The sequence below is a fragment of the Lupinus angustifolius genome, chromosome LG10 (assembly GCF_001865875.1).
Source record: "Lupinus angustifolius cultivar Tanjil chromosome LG10, LupAngTanjil_v1.0, whole genome shotgun sequence".
Taxonomy (NCBI): Eukaryota; Viridiplantae; Streptophyta; class Magnoliopsida; order Fabales; family Fabaceae; genus Lupinus; species Lupinus angustifolius.
The window spans coordinates 10,818,800-10,831,376 of NC_032018.1; the positions used below are offsets into that span (position 1 = coordinate 10,818,800).

The 12,577-nt window shown below is 33.5% G+C and overlaps 2 protein-coding genes across 4 annotated transcripts in view; one reads left to right on the plus strand and one right to left on the minus strand.

Annotated features, from left to right (window-relative positions):
• Positions 303 to 9,248, plus strand: LOC109357661 (protein DETOXIFICATION 21-like). 3 transcript variants are annotated; one of them, XM_019601649.1, is made up of 9 exons: positions 303 to 648; positions 4,152 to 4,596; positions 6,225 to 6,321; positions 7,120 to 7,206; positions 7,334 to 7,390; positions 7,837 to 7,952; positions 8,497 to 8,615; positions 8,697 to 8,783; positions 8,883 to 9,248. In XM_019601649.1, exons 1-9 carry the CDS (start codon positions 394 to 396, stop codon positions 8,967 to 8,969), a joined length of 1,350 nt encoding a protein of 449 aa, XP_019457194.1. In that variant the 5' UTR covers positions 303 to 393; the 3' UTR covers positions 8,970 to 9,248. The 3 variants fall into 3 exon arrangements, with proteins under 3 accessions (XP_019457194.1, XP_019457193.1, XP_019457195.1); XM_019601648.1 differs by having other exon boundaries at positions 4,152 to 4,591; positions 6,220 to 6,321; XM_019601650.1 differs by lacking the exons at positions 6,225 to 6,321; positions 7,120 to 7,206; positions 7,334 to 7,390 and adding exons at positions 5,492 to 5,578; positions 5,706 to 5,762 and having other exon boundaries at positions 4,152 to 4,693; positions 7,714 to 7,952.
• The window catches only part of LOC109358015 (ELMO domain-containing protein C-like), a 12,864-nt gene continuing 10,811 nt past the window's right edge, over positions 10,525 to 12,577 (minus strand). Inside the window, exons 2-4 of the mRNA XM_019602080.1 lie at positions 11,364 to 11,484; positions 10,886 to 11,028; positions 10,525 to 10,780 (exon numbers count right to left, since the gene is read on the minus strand). Coding sequence (XP_019457625.1) covers positions 10,682 to 10,780; positions 10,886 to 11,028; positions 11,364 to 11,484 — 363 coding nt within the window. The 3' untranslated portion in view covers positions 10,525 to 10,681. The remainder of the gene's footprint in view (positions 10,781 to 10,885; positions 11,029 to 11,363; positions 11,485 to 12,577) is intronic.

A 12,577-nucleotide genomic window follows, 5' to 3' on the forward strand; every position in this document is an offset into this window, starting at 1 on the left:
AAAATCAATCATGTCTTCTAAACTAGAATAATATACTATAAATGTAGTATAAAAGATAATAAAATTTAACTGCACAAGTAATAAATATACATACTATATCAGTTATACTTTTTATTCTATCAATAGTATTTCACTTATGACAAATAACTAATCACTTTTGGTGTACGGTTGTCATTCCTCCCAACAAGTATGGCCCACGTCACATAAATGAAATACTTACATTTATATTTTTCTGCAGATTTAGAGGGACATTGCATTACTAAATCAATGTCTTATTGATACCAGATCAATATGATAATATCAAACTTAAGAAGCTTATAACCAGTCAAAAAATTCCCATCTTTTTTCTCAGCCTTGACTTTTCCTTCGAACACAAAAACCATACAATTGAAAATGGAAGGGGATCCAAAGCAGAAACTACTAATTACAAAGGAATCATCATCAGAAGAAGAATTGACATTGGTGAAAAGGGTATGGGAAGAAAGCAAGTTGATGTGGGTAGTAGCAGCACCAGGAATATTCACAAGATTCTCCACTTTTGGAATCAATGTTATAACCCAAGCATTTGTTGGCCATATTGGTTCAAGAGAACTAGCTGCTTTTGCTCTTGTATACACTGTTCTTGTCAGATTTGTTAATGGTATTCTGGTAAGTTACTTTTTCACAAATTTTTCATTCCTCCACTCATTTTCTTTCACAATTTTTTATTAAATGGTTTTAACAGTATAGGATATAGAGAAGATTAAATATGAATATGATAAACACTTATCATGTGTGATAAGTAGATATGATGATGATATTGATGTGATGAAAGTATGGTGTTGTTACTGACTGGTGTTTAGGATTGAAAGTATAAGATCCCATCTTGCTCAATTCTATTTCAGTTTTTTGTCATAAAAACTAGAAAAATAGAAAAAAAAAAAATTCATGTGTAGTTTTTGTTTGGTACAACTATTAAGAGCATTCCTCATCTTATGATTAACCAATTAATCTTTTTTGGGTTCGTGACTGTTAAGGGTGGAAATAGACCAGACCACTTATTAGAGTCTATTACCTAGCCTATAACACTATAACTATGGGTGTTCGCGGTCCATCTGGATCGGTTTTTAAGCAAAAAATCATCTCATCCAAACGCGTAATTAGTATGCGGTCCGGTCCAGTCCATTTATATTAAGATATTCGATCCAATCCGGTCCAAATATTATATGCGGTTTCGGTCCGGTTTGGATCGGTCTATTTTTTAGATATAAATATATAAATTCCTTCAATTTTAGCCTACAACACCAACAAGGTAGTAACCAGAACAATGAAGAAAAGTTTGATTCTTTTAATAGCAAGATTAGAAACATCAATATTCAAATTGTTACGACAGTTTATATGCGTTTTTGTTGTGTTTAGCTTACTACTTAATGCTTATGTGATATATTTTAGTTAACTTAATAATATCGGTCCGGTCTGGATCCCAGACGTGAAACCGAAGACCGGACCGGACCGATCGGTCCTTAAAAAATAAATCCAATACGATCCAAATACATTCAGTTTTTACGGTTTCGGTTTACTTTGGATCGATTTGCGGTTTTTGTTTTGGATCAGTCTGGATTTGAACACCCCTAACTATAACAGGTTAGGTCAGACTAGGCTTTTTTCACGAACAGCTTAGGCTCAGACTTTCTAAAAAACCTATTTAGCTTACCATGTCAGGTTTTAGGTCACCTAAAAGGCCTATTAAACCTAATATGTCTTAATTATTAGAATTAGATGTGCCTAACTAAAAATAAGCCTATAAGTCCATTAAAATGTAGACATGTTAGCCTATTTCATGAGTATATAGTATAATAAGCCTTTAAACAGACTAATAGGTCAGGTCGGACTTTTAAACAGGCTAGGCCTAGACTTTGAATTTTTTTTAAACATGCTAACAGGTCAGGCCCAAGCTCCTATATGCTATATAGGTTGGATCTGTTTAAGGCAAAGTCTGACCTGTCCTGTTTCCACCCTTACTGATTATCCCTCCCAACAAGTGTTGCTCGTAGGAATCAAATATTTGACTATTTTAGTCATCCTAGAAATATAGTAGGTCTTATACTACTACACTAACGTCGTATTGGTTGTGTTAGAGTTTTTTAAATTGTTACCATACATTTATCATTTATATTTAATTATTATTGGTAACTCTTATATATTACTAATACAAATGAATCATAGATAATGTCAATGTTGTGAAATCCGAGCCGAATATCAAACTGGAATAAGTCTCGTATTAGGTTTAACTAGTTTAAACGGTTAAACTGTTCGGTCGGACCAGATGTTTTTATATGTAATTAATAATTTTTATCTATAAATATATAGTTATATCTAAATGTAAAAAATTTATAATTAATAATTATGTATAATTATATAGAATTAACAAATCTCGATATTCTTTTGGAACGAACTAAAACAAAACATTAGAATATTTTTAATTGAACTGTTCGGTTCACTTCCCAAGTTAATGCGGTTTAACCGGGTTTTAGCATGATCGGACCAGAGTGCAAATCAGAGCTGTTTTTAAGTCCGGTCAGTGATCGGACAAGTCAGACTGTCCGGTCCGGTCCGGTTCTCACAATACTAAATAATGTATATTTCATTTATTTTTTGTATAAATATTTATTATGAGAAAATAGTATAATTTATTTTATACCGTATATCAAACCATAATGTTTTTATATACATGACCTGGACCCATGTCGTGTTGAAAATGAAACTGGTTTAGACGTTGACAGAATATTTTCCTTTTTGTGTCTTTATGTTTGGACCACAATGCCCTTACCACGAGTGTATAACTGTGTATCTTATTTTGTTTTTATTGTTAATAACAATAATAGTATGTCAGACAAGATTCTATAGTTTTGCCTTACCAGTTACCAATAGCATTGACCTCTCACTTCTGACACTTCTATTAAAAAATCGGAGATTCAAAACAAAATAATGTCACGGACCACTAAAATAAGAACATTTAAACTTTCTCTAGACCAATAAAAGTTAGGAAAGAAAAGTCCAGAAAAAAAATTGAGAATAATAAAAGAGTAAAAAATATGATGATTTTTTAGTTATTTGATATAGAAGAAAATAGAAAGAAAGATTAAGAAGATAAAAGGAGTAAAAACATTATAATTTTTAATTGTTTGGTATACAAGAAAATGGAAAAAAAGTGGAGCGAAAATATTATATTTATTTTTAATATGATGGGTTACTGAACTTTCTGTATTTTATTCACCATTCTGTTAATCTCAATACTTAATAAGCTACTAAAAGTGGTAATATAATATTGAAAATCTAAGCCTACTATGTCTCTAATTGTTAAATTATTTAGTTCTCAATATGTACATACATATTATTTCTAGTCTCTTATCCTTAAACCATAGGGTTGAGTTTAAGAAACCCTTTATTTATTAGGTGAAATCTAATAAGGATTTAATATGTGTATACTGGTAAGTGATTTTTACACTGTCAGCAAATCTCCAGTATTCATATGTTTATTGGTATTGACTTTCAAACAAAGTATTATAAATCAATGGCGGATGATATGCTGACAGTGTAAAAACTTTGCGGTGCATAGATTTTAAACTCATATAATAATTATTCATCCTTCATCATGCCCATGAAACAAAAAATTCTTGAAAAAAAGAATACATTATAAATGGTGTACATTAAAAAAAATTTAATCTAATATTTATGCACTGTAAAAATTTATACATAGTCAAAATGTCATTTATCATTCAGTTGTATTATTGGTTTTTTGAAAAGTCAATGATAATTAAAAATGAATAGTGAATGATGAACTGACTTTTCAGTACATATAGTCATATTTTCTCTAGATTTTTTGGTTAGTTAGTACCTATTAGTGTTATTATGGCAGTGACATTAGTGAATACTGAAACTGGAGTTGTAATTTGTGAGAGAAACATATAGATCAAAGAGAGTAATGGAAATAAAGTTTGATTATTCAAAAGGTTGCTTGCATCTTGTGAACATCTACTATAACAACATTCAAAATCATGTTACTTTGTGGATTTATGTATAAACATACAAAGACTACACCTATATATAGCTGCAAATATAGTTTCTTTGATGGAAAATGTATCGACTGTGTATTGCAATGACAATTGTAGTTAGGCATGGCGACCGCGTTGTCAACACTTTGTGGCCAAGCATTCGGCGCGAAAGAATATGGAATGATGGGAGTATATCTTCAAAGATCATGGATAGTTTTATTCTTAACTGCATTCATTCTTCTTCCTTTGTTCATCTTCACAAGACCAATTTTTATTTTACTAGGCCAAGATGAAAGCATAGCAGAAGTTGCAGGAACCATTTCTCTTTGGTCAATTCCTATAATGTTTGCTTTTATAGTCTCATTCACTTGCCAAACATTCTTGCAATCTCAAAGCAAGAATGTGATCATTGCTTTTTTGGCAGCATTTTCAATAATCTTCCATGTATGCCTATCATGGCTTTTGGTTATAAAGTTAAATCTTGGTCTTCCTTCTGCAATAGTTGCTACAAGTTTGGCATATTGGATTCCCAACATTGGACAACTTATATTTGTAACATGTGGTTGGTGTCATGAAACATGGAAAGGTTTCTCATTTTTAGCATTCAGAGAACTCTGGCCTGTTGTTAAGCTTTCCCTTTCAGCTGGTGCCATGTTATGGTAAGCTTTCTTCTGTATCAGCTACTGTGTTATGTTCTTCTTAGTAAATGCACCAATCCATTTTTTAAATTGCGGTTGGAGTCAAGATTACGGTCATGGTTGTAGTTACTGCAGCCATTGCGATACGGATTGCAGTGTGAGTTTTTTGTGATTAAAAAAATGTTTTTCAATTTGATGTGTCATGAAAAGATCAGATGCGGTTATGTTGGGACCCAATATGGTCATATCATTATGATTTGGTGTCACACAATTGTAGTATGATGCGATTGCGGTGACTATTGTAGTAACCAGAACCGCAACATTGTAACCACATCACGTGATATGATCCACAATTTAAAGCAACGACTATCATTGCTAATAAAATTTGATTTTCTCTTTTGTAGTAGATAACAGAATTTTGGTTATCTAGATTACTATCATGTTGTTTATTCTATTGCTTTAAATTGCGGACCGCATCACGTGATGCGACCATAATATTGTGTTTGTGGTGACCGCGGCAATCATATCATACCACAATTATAGTGTGACATCAAATTACAATAATGCAGCCATATTGGGTCACCGCGCAACCGCATCGAACTGTACTTGGACTGCATCGGACAGTATGAATTCAAAAATATATTGTTGTAGTCACAAAATAATTTACGCCCCACCGGTCGCAATCCGCTTCACAAAAGCAACAATGACCACAATCGCAATAACGAAACCGTTAAGCAATGACGACTTCAGCAGCAATTTAAAACTTCTTAAACATAAATGTACAATGTGTCTTCCTAACTTGATGATATTATTTTATAGTCTTGAACTATGGTACAACACAATACTGGTCCTTTTAACAGGCAACATGAAAAATGCAGAGGTTGAAATTGATGCTCTATCTATATGGTAATTCTTCTGCACTCTAACACTTTTTTTTTAAAATTTATATGTTTTGTTTACTTGTTGACAGTAATGATTTGATGTACAACAACTTTTCTCTTAGACTGCTGAAAATTAAATTTTATCCTTACAGTTTGAACATCAATGGATGGGAAATGATGATATCACTTGGTTTCATGGCTGCAGCAAGGTATAGCCTTGTTCCCTTTTCTACTGTTTGATGGATCATTGTCTCTGTCATCAAAGGCAAAAATAAAATTTATGAATTACACACACAACATATGTATTATAGTACTGTTTTTTCATCCGTTGTATGTTTACTATGGAAGGGAAGGTGAGTCTCGGCGCAAAGGTAAGGTTGTTGTTTAGTAACCAAGAGGTTGCAGGTTAAAATTCTGGAATTAGCCTCTTCTCTTTCATGATAAACATCACTGGATGATAGCCTCATACACTCAGCCGACTTTTTGGATGTTTACTATGGAAAATTGAGTTTATCTTAATCTTAATTTGCAGTGTTAGAGTAGCCAATGAGCTTGGAAAAGGAAGTGCCAAAGCTGCAAAGTTCTCTATAGTTGTCACAGTCCTTACATCTTTGACCATTGGGTTCCTTCTGTTTTTATTTTTCTTATTTAACTTATATTTGTAACATGTGGTTGGTGTCATGAAACATGGAAAGGTTTCTCATTTTTAGCATTCAGAGAACTCTGGCCTGTTGTTAAGCTTTCCCTTTCAGCTGGTGCCATGTTATGGTAAGCTTTCTTCTGTATCAGCTACTGTGTTATGTTCTTCTTAGTAAATGCACCAATCCATTTTTTAAATTGCGGTTGGAGTCAAGATTACGGTCATGGTTGTAGTTACTGCAGCCATTGCGATACGGATTGCAGTGTGAGTTTTTTGTGATTAAAAAAATGTTTTTCAATTTGATGTGTCATGAAAAGATCAGATGCGGTTATGTTGGGACCCAATATGGTCATATCATTATGATTTGGTGTCACACAATTGTAGTATGATGCGATTGCGGTGACTATTGTAGTAACCAGAACCGCAACATTGTAACCACATCACGTGATATGATCCACAATTTAAAGCAACGACTATCATTGCTAATAAAATTTGATTTTCTCTTTTGTAGTAGATAACAGAATTTTGGTTATCTAGATTACTATCATGTTGTTTATTCTATTGCTTTAAATTGCGGACCGCATCACGTGATGCGACCATAATATTGTGTTTGTGGTGACCGCGGCAATCATATCATACCACAATTATAGTGTGACATCAAATTACAATAATGCAGCCATATTGGGTCACCGCGCAACCGCATCGAACTGTACTTGGACTGCATCGGACAGTATGAATTCAAAAATATATTGTTGTAGTCACAAAATAATTTACGCCCCACCGGTCGCAATCCGCTTCACAAAAGCAACAATGACCACAATCGCAATAACGAAACCGTTAAGCAATGACGACTTCAGCAGCAATTTAAAACTTCTTAAACATAAATGTACAATGTGTCTTCCTAACTTGATGATATTATTTTATAGTCTTGAACTATGGTACAACACAATACTGGTCCTTTTAACAGGCAACATGAAAAATGCAGAGGTTGAAATTGATGCTCTATCTATATGGTAATTCTTCTGCACTCTAACACTTTTTTTTTAAAATTTATATGTTTTGTTTACTTGTTGACAGTAATGATTTGATGTACAACAACTTTTCTCTTAGACTGCTGAAAATTAAATTTTATCCTTACAGTTTGAACATCAATGGATGGGAAATGATGATATCACTTGGTTTCATGGCTGCAGCAAGGTATAGCCTTGTTCCCTTTTCTACTGTTTGATGGATCATTGTCTCTGTCATCAAAGGCAAAAATAAAATTTATGAATTACACACACAACATATGTATTATAGTACTGTTTTTTCATCCGTTGTATGTTTACTATGGAAGGGAAGGTGAGTCTCGGCGCAAAGGTAAGGTTGTTGTTTAGTAACCAAGAGGTTGCAGGTTAAAATTCTGGAATTAGCCTCTTCTCTTTCATGATAAACATCACTGGATGATAGCCTCATACACTCAGCCGACTTTTTGGATGTTTACTATGGAAAATTGAGTTTATCTTAATCTTAATTTGCAGTGTTAGAGTAGCCAATGAGCTTGGAAAAGGAAGTGCCAAAGCTGCAAAGTTCTCTATAGTTGTCACAGTCCTTACATCTTTGACCATTGGGTTCCTTCTGTTTTTATTTTTCTTATTTTTTAGGGAAAGACTTGCTTATATATTTACCTCAAATAAAGAGGTAGCAGATGCTGTTGGGGATTTGTCACCTTTGTTGTCAATCTCTATACTTCTAAACAGTGTCCAACCTGTACTATCAGGTATCACTACAACATTGATCAATGAATTGGTTTAATGAATAAGTTCAATCGGGGTTTTAAATTGTGGTCGTGATTATAGTTATGATTGTGATTATTGCAATTGTGGGCATTGCAATGCGGATTGTGGTTGTTATGGTGCGAATTTTTTGTGTGCTTACAACAATATATTTGAAATTTTGAATTCGATGACACCCAAATGTGGTTGCATTGTGGCCCAATGCGACCTAAACGCGGTCTGATGTGATTGAGTTATGGCCCGATGTAATCAAATAACTATGATTCAGTATCACACTGCAATTGTGGTGTGATGCACTTGCGGCGGTCACCAACAACCACAGTTTTGTGGCTACATCACGTGATGTGGTACATAATTTTAAACAATCTGATTCCTTTTACATGAGAGAAGTGAATTAATCTGTCTGCAGTGTATACTTATAAATGCTATACATTGAATAACTCACTTTTGCATTTATGTATGGATATGTATGCGTATATGTATTTTCTAAAAGAATATGTAGGATATGAAATGATGTGATTTGAACAGGAGTTGCTATTGGAGCAGGATGGCAAAGCATTGTAGCATATGTCAACATAGGTTGTTATTATGTCGTTGGAATTCCTGTAGGAATTGTTCTTGGTAAAGTTATTGATTTACAAGTCAAGGTAGGATTTTACCTATTCTCTCAAGTGTACTTCAACTTTATACTGCTCTATCAGTTGAACAAACTTTCTCCTCTCCTATAGGGAATATGGATTGGCATGTTATTTGGAACATTTGTTCAAACTTTGGTGCTAACTATAATCACTTACAAAACTAATTGGGATGAGCAGGTATAATCTGACTTTGGACTGTTGCTTAATTGCTAAATATATTGCTACTAGATTATAATTATATCATGAACATAATGAAATCATTGTTATACTATGCAGGTCAACATTGCGCGAAATCGTGTTAACAGATGGTCTAAGATGGGCAATTCAGATCAAGAAACAAAAATAAATACACCAGATGATTAATTTCAGTGTCAGAGAAATATATGCACAAGGTGCAGTTGTAATCTTACAATACTTATCATCATGGCCACATAAATATCCTTACCTTGCATCCCCCAAAGAAAAAGCAAGTTATATTTGAGAAAAATCCAAGCTGCATGGAGCATTATGTTGACTAAAAAGTGAGTGGTGTGTTACAAAACCTCACCTTATATTACTGATACTTGTAGAAGACAAAGTGTTCTACTCTATTTGATTCCACCTCTTCACGTGGAATAAAAAATGTTGGGATTTGACTCTTCTAAAGTGTGGGTTGCTGATGTGACTCTAAGGGTAACTCCTATGAACTTAAGCCATGACATAATGGAGAGAGAGCCCAAGAAGCGGTAAAAGAAATGGTGGGAATCATAGTTACATAATTCTCTTATTTACTTTCCGTATCACCTATCATATACCAGGTTCATTATGAAGGTTTTATAAAATTAATATAAAAAGTGTTGATATGCATACCCAAATGAACTATAAGGACCCATATCGTGTATCCTATGTAGTGAAGCATCATAATCTTGAAACTATAAGGACCAAAGATGCCTCTTGCCACCCAACTCCTGCACACATTATTCATGAAGAAATACAAATCTTAAGTTGCATTTGAAGTAGCAATAAGGCTAGAGGCTGCACTTTGTGTAAAAAGCCCAATTTTTAGCTTAGTTTGAGATTGTTTTAGTTGAGTTTCCTGTGCTGAATTTAGGCCAACTAGTGGTGCATGAATTGTTGGCAATTCTGTCATTGAATTTTGTATGTAAGCATTCAGCCATTAAAATTATGACATGCATGACAACCATGAGTCTTGAGGAGAGAGAAAAAAAAATGGAACTCATGTATGTGAGCAACAAATTCCTGTAAACTCGTGTATGAGTCACGAGTTTATAGTTTCTATAAACTCGTGCATAAGAGCCACCAGTTCCTCAAAAAATACACCTTGGTATTTTTTATAAAAGCTACACTACTTCTGTATTTTTGTGGTCAACACATACTACTAGGGTAAATTTTCCACTAATAAATAGGGTAACAGTACATTTTACTACACTTTGGACAGCCCAGTGCATTTCACTTCATTTGGAGTCTCTGGACACCGCTCTCTTCACTTTAGTTTATTTCATTTTAGCATTTATCAATAACCATTACAAAGTACTCAATATTACTTGTAAAAATAGTGTGATAGGATAGCAGCATAGGGTTAACTACCGTAATCATATTTTACTTGGCTCTAACAATTTAGAAGACGTTGATCTAATTGTATAAGACCTTGGATAGACCAAAAGGTCAAAGGTTTAATTCATGAAAACAACACTTATTAGAAGGGACAACCACACACCTCGAAGGGGATTAGTTCCTTACCCATAGAATGAAGATATCATTAGTTATACAAAAAAATAATATGCATAGCAAGTTAGGAAGCAAGTATTAAATCCTCTGCTTGGAGGAGGAATAAGTTAGACAGATGCAAGGAACTCTTCAACTTGGCATATATATGCTTGCATACAATGGAAATTAAATGAGAAATAAATCTAACATCTGAGATCACACTTTCACCTTATTTTCATGATGTTTCTATCTTAGTAATAATATGACAAATGCTTTATTAGATAAATTGGAGATTATTTTTATGTAACACTGCCAAAACAAAACAAAAAAAGGGGAGAGAAAAGTTTATACAATATTTACATACTAAATCATCTTAACAGGTTGTAAGCAGGTAAATCTTTCACACTGGAGATGCCTTCAAGAGCAAGCTCAAGCTCTAACTCCATTCTTGTGGACTTCAAAACATCCTAATGAAAAAGAAAATTATGAATGAATAAGAAGACAATGAGAGTGTTTGTTAACCCCAACAAATTTATAAGATATGAACATTATACAGTTTAATAATATATTACATTAAATTCCATATAAGTAGCACGTTTTGCAAGCCATTGAGCATCCATCATTTGAAAGGCAACACAGAAAAGGTTATCAAATGCCATTTCATCATCTTCAAGCAACTGTAGGAAACAGATTCCTGACAAAGAAGATGGGTACCCTACAAGGAAAAAAATAGTTAGTTCAAGAAAAATCAACACTCAGTATAAGGGAACTACCAAAACAACTGTAAATATGTGAAGGTTACTTGGTGGAAAAGAATTTAATAACATTAGCTAACTACTTAGGGTCTATTTGCGGGATTGTTTTTGGAGGGAAAGGAAGGATTGAGGGTCACCTCATAAGTATATTTCATGACCCCAAGTCTTTCCTTTCTCTTCGTTATCCTCCAAAAACCAACTCGCAAAAGTGAATCCTTTTATCAGCCTTACTATTAATGTCGAGAACAACCATCATTACAACCACTGAATTTCTTCTGAAGAGAAATCATGTTACCTGCTTTAAGATCCAGCATCTGGGTCAGCATAAAAGAAATATTGATTCCAGCCACAGCAAATGGATATTCCCACTCTGCTCTATGTCCATCTTGTTTATTCAATAATCGCTGGAACGATTCCTATAACATTGACAAGTAGAGTTTTGCTTGAGTAAACAATATCACACTACTTAATGAAGTATGGAACACATCATGTACATCTACTCTCACAGTTATAATGCAAAGAAACATTTTGAAATGTTTTCAATGAACATTGAATTTATTTCGTCTTAATATAAAGCTTCATAAGCAGACATGCACACAAAAATTGCTTCATCGTCTATCAAATGGAAATTTAATGAATTAAGAGAAATACAAGGATTAAAAAAGAAATAGATCCTTCCGGAAAAATCTTAATGCAGTACAGCATCAAGAACAATACATGGGTTTCTTAAATAAAATTGGATGATTACCAACAATATCATTTCATAGGAATTTCTAAAAACAAGTCTTCTTAGATCAAACATGATTTTATCTTGTATCCATGCATTTGCTACTATAATTCAGAAACAGCAAATATTTATGTTCAAATTGTCCAGCTTTTGAAACATAGGATCCAAGCTAGATGGATGAAAGAAATGCTTGTTTTGTGATCAAAAGGAAGCATAAAGGGAAATTTTACTAGTTAGAGAAAGGAGGACATAGTTGTTTGCAGCCTCTCTATGGTGTTAGTCCAGATCCTCTTCGGTTCAGCCCTTACATAATTTATATATATGGTGAGATATTGAAATAATTTTTGGGTAAAAATTGGTGACCATGAAACGAGGTGAAATGAATAGGAAAAGGAGAGGATCTCCACACATGATGTTCAGTGCATGACTTTTGGAATGATTCAATTGACAGACATGCAGAAGCAAGGACTAGAAGATCTTTTCTTGGAAGTCAAAGTATTTAAGGCATCTCTTTTTGTAGTACGTTTTTAAAGATGGTATTTTATACTCGTTTTTTAAACAAAAAACATTCTTATTTTATCAAATAAAAAAATCATGATCAAATATTGCTTTGGCTGCTACGTGGTTAAAGCATTTTTCTATAAACAACACTTGAATATAGCAACAGCCAGAATATGACTTTAGACTAGAAAGCACGGAGATGGCAACCTACAAATTATGGCAAATCATTAGTCTGAAAATATTGTATAATCCAAGGTCTGAACCTGAAGGATTATTCCCCC